At 42.8% G+C, this 12,114-nt stretch overlaps 1 protein-coding gene across 4 annotated transcripts in view; it reads left to right on the top strand.

The window, feature by feature from the left end:
• HMGXB4 (HMG-box containing 4) overlaps positions 1 to 12,114 on the top strand; it is a 31,666-nt gene that overhangs the window by 9,886 nt on the left and 9,666 nt on the right. For all 4 annotated transcript variants that reach the window (XM_019918325.3, XM_004322577.4, XM_019918326.3 and 1 more), the window contains one exon: positions 11,583 to 11,664. In XM_019918325.3, the coding sequence (XP_019773884.1) occupies positions 11,583 to 11,664 (82 nt within the window). The remainder of the gene's footprint in view (positions 1 to 11,582; positions 11,665 to 12,114) is intronic.

Raw genomic sequence — 12,114 nt, 5'->3', positions numbered from 1 at the left:
TGATACTCTTCCTCTTTAATAACTTCCACACCCTTATGCCCTCTATCACCACTGCCTCATCCCTCCCTCATCCCTCTCATTAAGTACATTACTACTTAATGTAATAAATGGCCCCCTTTCCATTTCTTCCCCCATGCAAAATTCATCTTACTCTGATGCCAGAATGAACTTAAGGACCACTTTGATGATGACAGTTGTCTCTTCAACATCCTCAGAGCATCCTTACTGCCTTTATGTTAGACCCATAAGCTCCAGGAGGACCGGGATCATGTCTGTCTTGCTGTCTACTCTGTCCCTTGTACCTAACCCACAGTCTGGCCCATCGTAGAAAGTCAGTAAATTCTTCTTGAATGAATAAGTATCAAAGTCCAAACCCTTGACCAAGCATTCAGAATTGTGATTCAGCCCGAAACTTCCCTCTTCAGCCTTACCTGCTGTTAGTCTGCTTTGCCTGTACTGTGTGGGGACCATACTTGTTCCTTACCGTCTTAGCTCCACTCCTTGGATGGTATTTTGCAGTGACCTTCTTCGCCTTGTTTTTTCTCCTTCACATATTGAAGGCCTGCCTTCCCTTCAAAATGCAGTCAAATGCCACCTCCGCTAAGACATCCTGACTCTCCAGTTATAATTAACTTCTGAATTCCCATAACACCCTTACTATGGGAAGTTACTGCACTTGTTGTCTTCCTTATATTGGATTCATCTTTGTATATATTCGATTTCCCCTACTGAAGACTCCTTGAGGGCATTTTAGTTCCTTAGGGACTCTCAGCCACCTTGATGTTATTACCTTCAACTCCTCGGTGTCCTTGGTAAGCATTTTGTGACACATGTCAAATGAATGAATATGTGGATGAAAACATAGCATCGAAAAGGTAGGTTGTAAGCAAATGGTAAAGAATCTTGAATGCCGAAGTAAGGGATTTGGCCATGGGCACTTTGGGGTTATGAGCAGAGTTTAAATATGCTGTAAATGATAATTTAAGAATAAAATGATGAAGCTATACCTGGTGACTTAGACCGAGGAGAGACTTGTGGCAGATCACCCAGGAGGTTATTATAGTCGGAGGTCAGTAATGAAAGCCTGATAGAAATAAAATTGAAGAGACAGATTCAAGAAAGACTCTGAAGAAAAAACTGACAAGATCTGGCAGCTGGGCTTGGCTCTGGGGAGCCAGAAACATAAATGAGTATATAAATGTCCCTTAAGGTTTTGAACCTGGGTGGCTTGCAAGATAAAATTATAATCTCCTCAAGGGTAGGGACTTATTTATAATTCCCCCATGCAGCTAGCAGTTGCTAGTGAAAAGTGAATTTCAGTTTATAGAAAAAAATCTTACTATGAATCAGTATTTGACTGTGACTGTCCAAACCTGAAACGTGATACTTTGAATGTAATCATTTATTTAGCCAACAGATTATTTATGGGACATACACCATGGTTTGGTTTTTGTTTTTGTTTTTTTGCGGTACGCGGACCTCTCACTGTTGTGGCCTCTCCTGTTGCGGAGCACAGGCTCCGGACGCGCAGGCTCAGCAGCCATGGCTCAGGGGCCCAGCCGCTCCACAGCATGTGGGATCTTCCCGGACCAGGGCACGAACCCGTGTCCCCTGCATCGGCAGGTGGACTCTCAACCATTGTGCCACCAGGGAAGCGCTACACCATGTTTTTTAAACTTGACCTGTGCTTGAAAATTTCCATGGAGCTTTAAAAAAAATCCTTTCCAAAGAAATAAAGAAATTTTTTAAATCCTGGGTTTTGTTTCAGTATAAAAAAAGAACTATCTGAGGGAATTCCCTGGCAGTCCAGTGGTTAGGACTCTGCGCTTCCACTGCAACGGGCACGGGTTCAGTCCCTGGCTGGGGAACTAAGATCCTGCAATCAGAGCAGTGCGGCCAAAAAAAAAATAGTATCTGAAAGTCCACCTAGAGATAGAAAGGAAGGTTTCAGGAATAGCATTCCCTCGGCCTGCAGTGAGCACACACAGAGAGCCCCCTGGTGGAAATGCAGGAGGCCTCTGTGTGCCCTTTCTACCCTAGAATCTGTGACCAAGACTGCAATGAAAATAGAGAAGCAAGAGAATGGCTGGTTTGGGAGAAGAAGAAAAGTTAGGTTTAGATTCCAAGATATAAGCATCTAGAGATTCAGCATAGCTAAGTGGTTAAGAGCGTGGCTATGGAGCCAGACCCCTTGGGCTGCATTCCTGGCTCTGCCACTTCGAAGCTATGCGATGTTGGACAAGTTGCATGACTTCTCCATCTACAAGTGGGGATGATGATAGACCTACCTGGTAGGGTTGTTAAGGGTTCAGTGTGGTAATACATGGGAAGGTGTTCAGGGCCTCGGTGTGCCAAGGCCCTCTGGGGCACCACAGCAGACTCACAGTGGCACCACTAGATTTTTTCAGCATTAACATTTCAGAAAAAACAGTCATACTTGCCATCTGTCAGGTACCTCATGAACTACTAGCGCAAAGTAATTCACAGTTTCCACGTCTTTTTATGTTCCATTCCTTTCAGTGATTGCTGTGATAAAAAGCACGTACCACGTGAAGACCCACACAGGAACCATGAACCAACAAAGTTTGGGAACCTTGGCTTTGCACAGTGTTGGCACATTAGCTAAATAACATTCAATACATGTTAATTGTTACAGTCATCATCTCAGTAGACTTCCCAGGGAGCAGTGGAAATGCGAGACCTAGAGTTCAGTGGACGACCTGCAACCAGGGTTGGAAGAGGGGCCGTGGTGCTGGAGGAGACACTGAGAGGGCTTAGCATCGCAGAGGGAGGAAGACAGTTTCAAGAACAGATTGGGCTCATGCTTGAGAAGACAGGAGTTCAGGTGTAGTGGGGAGAATGGAAGCCAGGCTGGCAGAGTTCACACGAGAGTGAGAAGCGAAGGCAGCAGTGGGGGACTCTTCCTGGAGAATTTTGACTGATACAAAGAAGGGAGATTGGACTCTCTCCCCTGTGAATGGTGACACTTTCAGTGTGGAGTTTCATTTAGGGAGTGTTTTTTTAGCTTTTCTGTTTGCCTGTTTGTTTCTTTGTTATTGAATCCTGCTTTCCAGGAGGAGAGAAATCATATGGTGATACCTTGATGATCGTTTCCGCTTTAAGACCATCCCGTTGGAGTGGGGATCTTTTGGTTTATGTTGGAGGAGCAGGATATGGTAACATTTCAGAAATACCTTACTTTTGGTTTTACTAAATCAGTAAAAGCCCATTCACTTCCACTCAAACTAAAATCTGTGACGTTGCCACTTCAGAGGAATGCCTTCACTTACCTGTATGTTTCCAGAATGTTCTCATTTCCTCTAAGCAAATGAAGCCTGGCCCAGTGGCCTAGTGCCTGACACACTCAGACATTGCTGTTGATCTACTTATAAACTAAATTCTGAGAGATAGGGCTTCCCTGGTGGCGCAGTGGTTGAGAGTCTGCCTGCTAATGCAGGGGACATGGATTCAAGCCCTGGTCTGGGAGGATCCCACATGCCACGAGCAGCTAGGCCTGTGAGCCACAACTGCTGAGCCTGCGCGTCTGGAGCCTGTGCTCCTCAACAAGACAGGCCGCGATAGTGAGAGGCCCGCGCACCGCGATGAAGAGTGGCCCCCGCTCGCTGCAACTAGAGAAAGCCCTCGCACAGAAACGAAGACCCAACGCAGCCAAAATAAATAAATTTTTTTTAAAAAAAGTTAAATTCTGAGAGATAACTAGACTTGTCATGTTGTTACATAAATTCTCCCTCTGTTAAGACTGACGCTGAGTAACAGTAGCGATAAGTGGTACAAATCAGGAGGTGCCATCTCTGAGAGCCTGCTATGTGCCAGGCTCTCTGAGGCATTTTTGCACACATAGGGGTCTTGACTGACAGGTATTGTTAGCCCCCTTTCACAGAGGAGGAAGCTGAGAAGAAAAGACATGGAGCCAGAATTTTAATGGAGGTTCTTTAACCCCAAGGCTGTACTCTTTCCACTGTAGCACATGCCTTTCTAAAACTTAAGAGGCGGTTACCCAGTGCCACAAGCAATCTTTGACAAAGCTAAAAGTAGGTTCTAGGGTAAGGGAGACTGACATGGTGCACTGGTGTCTGAGATTTGTCCTATGGAAGCATACAGATGTTGAAATGAAGGGGCGGAAAGCTTGGACTCGAGTTCAGCAGACTTGGTTCTTGTCTTGTTGCTACTTACTAGCCTTGTTCTCTTGAGATTGCTTCCTCGCTTCTCTGCTCACTTGTGAAATGGGGTTATTTAGATTAAATTAGGTGTACACGTAGCACGCTTGGCACACACAGGGCAGGGCTCAGTCAGTAGCTGCTGTTAACAACGACTGTTGCTTTCATCCCACGTTCTTCGGAAATATAAAATATACTTGAAAACATCTTTTTAAAAGTTTTTTTTCAAGCACTCATTTCACATATTCGACTAAGCAAAAGGGCTCTTGTTTATGTTTTCTTTTGCTTTTTAATATTAACATCCACCTTTTAGGAAGCAAACTCTGTAGCTGTCACCTATTTGGAAAGCAGTTAAGAACCAGAACGAAAACAGGGTCTCTAAGGACCAAAAGCAGATGTTATACAGCAAGTTTCCTAAGCTCCTTGGAGCATGTCGTGGGCACTGGGGAAAGGAACATCAGCTGGTGAGGAGTCAGGGGACCGTTCTGACCCTGTTGTTTTCTTCGTAGAACTTCACCTACGAGGGTGTTGTGAAAAGCAGACGAGGTTACACAAATGAATGTGCGTACCGGCCTTTTCACACACAATTCTGAGACTTTGTTATGCATTCAGTACATATTTATTCTGCACTTACATTGTGCCAGGCACTGAATCAGGTACAGTGTTAGCTCTCAGAGAGCTCCGTGTGTAGTAAGGGGTTGGAAAGCGTTCAGAGTGTTGAACCTCAGCAGAGGTGGGTGCAGAGTGCCAGGGAGAGCCTGTGGGTGTCCAAGAAGCTTTCAGGGGGAGGCAGCCCTGAACTGAAACTTAAGGCCAAACAGGTATTCCAGTCAGGTAGTGGAAATGCATGTGAAGGCCCAAGAGGGCATAGGATGTTCAGAGAACCACAGGAGGTCCAACCAGCAGGTTAAAAGTAACCATGTGGAAGGCAGGAAGGGGGCTTTAGTAAATTACAATAATAATAAGAGCTATACTTACTGAGTTGTTCATATGTTCTAAGCACTGCACTACGTTTTTTATCTGTGGTGTATTGGTGAATTTTCACGGGAACCCAATGAGTTGTAGGTATTATCCTGTCCATTTCACAGAAATAAGCTCAAAGTGAAATAACCTGCCCCAGGATACACACCTGTTTAGTGGCAGCACAGGAATTTGAACCCAGATTTTTCTGATTACAGGACCCAGAAAGAATGTTTAATTTATATTCAGTGGTGTATTATGAGAGAGAGCAGAAATAGATTCCCATTCAGAATGGTTAAAATAAAAGCTTTGGTGTGAAAACTTTACTGCTCTGTCACCCTTTCCTTTAGCCAGATCGCATTTAGGGATCTGAGTCAAGTTAGTTCAGAGGAGCATCAGATGGTGGCCCTGCCACTCGCTGGGTAAATGACTCTGGATCTGTTTCTCATCTTTAAAATGGCAGGAATGATGGAACTTACCTCGAAGGGTTGCTGGGCGGGTTAAATGAGTTTCTATAGGTAAAGCCTTGGTAACAGTGTCTCCTACACAGTATTAACATCAATGAAGAGATTGGGTTCCTGTCATCAGCAGAAGAAAGCCACGTTTTATTTTGAAGATTCATAAATGATGTTTTGCCTTAATTCCCAGATGTTTTATCCTTTAAAATAGGTTTTTAAACTAAAATAAGTTCTTAAACCTAAGCTATAGGTTCATAGATGGGCTTGAAGAGGGATTTCTATCAGTTTCTCAAAGAGTTCTATGATCTCAAAGAATTCAGCGTGACTGCTTTAAACAGGGCATTAAGAAGTTGCTCTTAGGGCTTCCATGGTGGTGCAGTGGTTGAGAGTCCGCCTGCCGATGCAGGGGACATGGGTTCGTGCCCCGATCCAGGAAGATCCCACATGCCGCAGAGCGGCTGGGCCCGTGAGCCATGGCCACTGAGCCTGCGCGTCCGGAGCCTGTGTTCTGCAACGGGAGAGGCCACAACAGTGAGAGGCCCATGTACCGCAAAAAAAAAAAAAAAAAAGTTGCTCTTAGAAGGTCTTGATATTGTGACACGTAGCCTCAAACATTTAAAAAGAAGTTCTGGCTGTAAAAATTACAACTTTGTGAGTCACACTTAAGTGGATTTGTTGCTAGTCATTTGCTGCTAGTAATAAAGTATCCAAGTTTTTAAAATATTAACATTTTGTTAAAGGAGAGTCCATGTTATTCCAGATGTAACTACTGTGATTCACTTGCCACGCTGTTTTGTTGCACTAGAAAGTCTAGGGTGCAGTTACTAGCCTTGCATTTAGAGTCACTTGGAAATATTTTGATGTCTCGAGATCATTATTTGTGTTATTTCTAACTATTAATGTAGAAAGATGTCTGTTCCCTGGAAAAAATTTTACCCTTAAGTTCGAATTCCAAACTTTGGATCCACAGGCCTGAGTTGCATCTTAGAGCACAATGGTTAGGTTCTAAGGTCAGCACATAAGGTGAAAATTGTCAGTTTCCCTTGAAAATCCCTTAGGAAGGCTCCACAATGAAGGCCAGCAGTTGCTCAGTCCAACAGAATGTCAGCCCAGTGCACCTGGATTTTACTCTCTTCACCAGGTGATGTCATTGGTATATGTTAAAGAGCCATAATTTTATTTATTTATTTATTTTTTCATAATTTTATTTTTTAAACTATGTCAGCTCCAAACATCAGAATTACACTTGGGTAGCGAGTTACACACACTGAGGGAGACATACAGGAACTGCCTGGGGAAAGCAGATCTCATGCTGTCACACACACTCCAAGGAATGGGTTCTTAGAGCAGAATCACACAGACTAATCAATCCATATCTCCCTCTCTCCGTCTCTCTCTCATAGCCAAACAGAACTTACATGAACTCATGCCTTTCTTTGTAATGCAACCTCATTTTATCTTGGGCCCAGTAAAGGGGGATTTGAAAGGATTGGATCACTTAGAGCATCTGGGGATGTGAGGCTGCTACTAAATTAATAAAGGCAGTGCAGCACCCAGAGCTCACTTGCGTGGCATCTGAACATGACTAACTTTACCAGAAGAACGCTAAAAATAGGACCTTTACTACTGAAACGAAAGTTTAAAGTAAAGGCCTTGCTGCTATTTTCTTTGTCTGATTTAGGTCAGAAGATTTCACTCTATCCTCCCTCACCAGAATTTCTATTTTTAAAAAATCTTATATTAGCTTTTTGGATGCTACAACTTCTATTTTGAAAAATACAGAGGGAATAGAAAGGAACTTTCCTATTGTGGCATAACAAATTACCACAAATCTAGCAGTTCAAAACAATATCCATCTATTAGCTCACAATTCTGTAGATCAGAAGTCCTGACAGGGCTCCACTGGGTTCTCTGCTCCATCTCTCACAGGACTGAATCCAGGTGTTGGCTAGAACTGGGTTCTTAGCTGAGGCTGGAGGTCCTCTTCCAGGTTGTTGACAGCATTCATGCCCTTGCAGTTGTAAAACTCATGGCAACTTGTTGTCTTCAAGTTCAAGGCCAACAACAGGAGAGTGTCTCCTGTTGGGTCTCACCTCTTTTAAGGGCTCCCTGGATAAGGTCAGGCCCACTCAGGATAACCTCCCTTTGGATTCACTCAGATTCAGCTCACTTAGGGACCTTAATTACATCTGCAAATTCCCTTCTGCCATATAGCATAACATGATCACGGGAGTGTTGCCCCATCATATTCACCAGTCCTGCCCACAGTCAAGGGGAGGGCATTTTACGGGGTGTGTCCACCAGGAGGCCGAAATCCTGGGCGCCATCTTGGAATTCTGCCTACTGCAGAAATAACATGACTGAGTACCTACTGAAGTGCCAAACGCTGATTAATTCCCACCTCTGGGAATGGTATTAACCAAGTTTTACTGACAGGGAAACTAAAGCTCAGGGAAATGAAGCAGTTTGTGTAACTAGTAAATAGTATGGTCAGGATTCTAACCTAGCTCTGTCGGCCTCCAAAGGCCAGGCTCTTTCCATTTTTTCACATTATCTCTGATAAATCCTGTCACTTCTCCCTCCCTTTCAATTTATCTGCCTTTCTCCAACCCCACTGTCTTGGCTGTAGGCCTTCATCATCCCTCTCGGGCACTCCTGCAGCAGCCCCCCAATCCCCATCGGGCTTCCTGCTTCCGCTGTTGCTCTGCTCCAGTCCATTCTCCACGGTCCTAACGTGCAACCTGACCATGTGACTTCTTGCTTAAAATACTTGCATCACTTCTTTCCAATGGAGTCCATACTCTTTAATACAGGTTACAAGGCATCCATCTCTAAGCACTCCGTGCTTCTCTGAGATCATCTCCTACTTCTCTCTCTCATGAGTGTCACCACTCTAAGAGCCTAGAACACCCGTAACCACTCTTCACCTGGCTAATTCCACCCAGCTTTCCAATGTACACTTAACGTCACTTCCTCCAGAGGCTCTCTTCGATTGCCTGATTTGTGAGGTGCTCCTAATACATGTTCCTGTAACACCCAGTAGTTTCCCTATAATATTGTCGCATTTTATTGTGACATATTTATCTGTCTTTTCTGTTAGGTTATGTGTCTGGTTCTTGGCTGTATTCCCAATGTCTGGCACATAGTGGATGCTCAGTAAATATTTATTAAGAAATGAATGGCAGAATACTTCGGTGGGTTACTTCTTTTCTCTTTCCTTTGCAGTCTCCTTCTTTTTAGTCTCTGTTTTTCCTTCTTTGCCATTGAAATACTTTTAATATCACATGTCAGGGGACTTCCCTGGTGGTCCAGTGGCTAAGACTCTGCATTTCCAATGCAGGGGGTCCGGGTTTGATCCCTGGTCAGGGAACTAGATCCCCACATGCCGCAGCTAAAGATCCTGCATGCCACCACTAAAAGATCCCGCATGCCGCAACGAAGATCCCGCACATGGCAGTGAAGATCCCGTGTGCTGCACCTAAGACCCGACACAGCCAAATAAGTAAATAAATAAATAACAAAATTTTGTTTTTAAATATCACATGTCAGAGAGCAATCCACTTCTCATAAGTTTTATTCAGGATCAGATAATTAGTATAAGGTGAAGCTAAAATGGCGAGAAAAAATGGTGGGCCTTCAAACTTTACATCTCATGTTTTCCACTATTTTATGCTGCTTGACTGCCTTAGAATAAGATCTGGGCTCCAAAAGCTCATCCTCTTAACTACTCACTGTACCCAGTACAGATACTCAATAAATGCCGGTATATTTTCTACATAATTGAATAAAGTCCTTTATAAGAGTTATGAGAGGAACCCCTTTCTTCACTGTGTGGATTTGGATCTAACATATTGGGTAAGAGTTGTGATTAATTTTGTGTAGGTTCAATTTTATGTTATAGCTGTAGATAGCCTTGTGGAATAGAGAGCATTGACTTTTCATAGTCTTATATCATGTTTGAGAAAACATTGTTAAAACTCCTTGCAGGTTTTATTTTATGGCCAAATGTCAGGCCTATGAATAAGCTGTTTTTAAAAGATTAGTCTAAAATTTTTGAAGCTAAATCTATAACAAACATGGCATAATTTTCATAGCCAGAGAAGTGCTATCTCATTCAAAGCAGTTTACTTTGGAAGACGTTTCAGGGTTGTTTCCATTCTTCAAAAATGGTTTCAGAATTCCTTTTGGAATTGAAGTCTGAGACATCACACAGCTTTTTTACTGTCATAAGTTTTGGCTAGTCTTTGGCCTTTGAGGATAGTTGTTTTACGAAAACAACATTAAGAACTAAGGTGAGGGCTTCCCTGGTGATGCAGTGGTTAAGAATCCACCTGCCAGTTCAGGGGACACGGGTTCAAGCCCTGTTCCAAGAAGATCCCACATGCCGTGGAGCAGCTAAGCCCGTGCGCCACAACTACTGAGCCTGCGCGCTAGAGCCCGCGAGCCACAACTACTGAGCCCACGTGCCACAACTACTGAAGCCTGCACGCCTTGAGCCCGTGCTCTGCAGCAAGAGAAGCCACCACAGTGAGAAGCCTGTGCACCGCAATGAAGAGTAGCCCTCACTCACCACAACTAGAGAAAGCCCGTGCGCAGCAACGAAGACCCAATGCAGCCAAAAATAAATAAATAAAATTTTTTAAAAAAAGAACTAAGGTGAATAAAGTGTGTGATCAGGCTTCATTTAAAAACAAGGTGCAACTCTGAAGTCACAAGACAGGACTGTGTTTGTTGGTTTGTTTTGGTTGTAAAATCAGATTCTTGAGGCGAACAGAAGTTTCCGGTAGCTTTTAAAGCACCAACCAACCGTTCATGTCATTATAAGTGCAGGATCAGAAAGGACTATCTTGGGAGGCGATGGAGGACTGATCATCATGTTTTGATACTTACAGATGAGGTTGTAAGGAAAGCCAGACTGAAGACATCTCAGTTTATTAGATAATGGTTACAAACGGATAATCTTTTCTTTTGAAAAGTAATTTTTTCTGTTACAACATATTTTTTTTCTTTGGCCCATAATGCATAGCCCTGGAGGTCAGGCTAGGCTGTAGCCATTCTCGTGTTATAACTGGCATAGCTGCAGGACCCAGGGAAGTCACTATTTTTCTAAGTTTCCTTTCTCATCCTCAAAATGAGAGATTTGAACAGGTGCTATCTAATGCACCTTTTCAGGTGGGAAAACTCTTTTCTCCTGAGTCTATGGATAATTGTAAAATGGGATGCATAGTAATGTATAGTATCTTCTGTTTTATATATCCCTCATTGAACTGGTTTTAAAAGCTCATTTTGTTTTTGTTTCTCAAAAATCATGCATTGCTTTTGGAATTGTCATAAGTGAAGAATAAACATATTTCAGGTAGTACAAAGCAGTTTGTTGAAGTGAAAGAGGTTCATCTTACGTTAAGTACCAAAGAATTGTCTTCAGTTATTTACTTCTCACCTTGGACCAGAAGAATGTGAATAATAAAATAACGATAAACTACAAGTGACAGTCAAAGCAGGATCAGGAAAATTTTAAGGTTAGAAATCAAAACCAGAGGAACAATATGAACAAAATTTAGCTCTTGATTTTCTGGCCCCAAAGCAAAGGGAAATTATGTGGTTCTTATTTTCAAAGAAGATGAAAACTAGACACCCAAGGAGAGGTAAAGATTTTCTTAGCACTTAATTCTAACCGAAATATGTAACATTTGTAGAAAGGATGAAGAGCGTTACAAATAATTATCAAGTAGCTGCAACAACCTGAAAAATCTAAAATTAATTTAGCATGTGGTTTTTACCTTCTAAAGTAAAACTGATACTCATCTCTGAGTCATAAGTAACATGGATTAAAAATTAATTATCGTGTTTAGGAAAGCTGGTTAGTAATTTAGCACTCTTGATGAAAAAGTGCAGGTATCTTTTTTGTTTTGTTCCCATAGATGCAAGGTTGCTCAACCTGTGTTCTAATTAAGTCTTACCCTGTTCTATTTTTATGTGGTACTAGCCAAAAAAGAAGAACATGTCGGCCTACCAGGTGTTCTGTAAGGAGTATCGTGTAACCATTGTGGCTGACCATCCAGGCATAGGTAAGAACATTTCTCATCTTTAGTGCTTTTACTTTCCATCTGTGTCCCTGAAGCAGTGCAGTTAATCCAGTCAGCAGGCAAACTTATTCCCATAGTATGAAAAGAACACAAACCTCATTTCTTCCCTCAGTTGTGCAAGTCACTGTAGATTTTGTCTTAGTTCACCCCGTCCATAAAGCACACTACATAAATACGCAGTCGTTTCTTTCCAAGGTTCTACAGTTGACCTTTTCCTTAAACTGCCCTCAGTATAGAGTCGGAGTGAGATGACGTATTACATTGTTCATATTTGTCTCTATATGGAAGTTAGTGAGGTGAGAAGCACACTACACCTCAGGCCTTAGACAAGTCACGCACCCTCTGCACATCTCATTTGCCCAATGTGTGAACTAGCTTCCCAACCTGCTCACCAGGCTTGTTGTGAGGCACACTGAAGCACCGTGCAAGACA

Source organism: Tursiops truncatus, chromosome 11 (assembly GCF_011762595.2).
Source record: "Tursiops truncatus isolate mTurTru1 chromosome 11, mTurTru1.mat.Y, whole genome shotgun sequence".
In the NCBI taxonomy this organism is placed as follows: domain Eukaryota; kingdom Metazoa; phylum Chordata; class Mammalia; order Artiodactyla; family Delphinidae; genus Tursiops; species Tursiops truncatus.
This window is presented reverse-complemented; position numbering and strand designations above follow the sequence as displayed.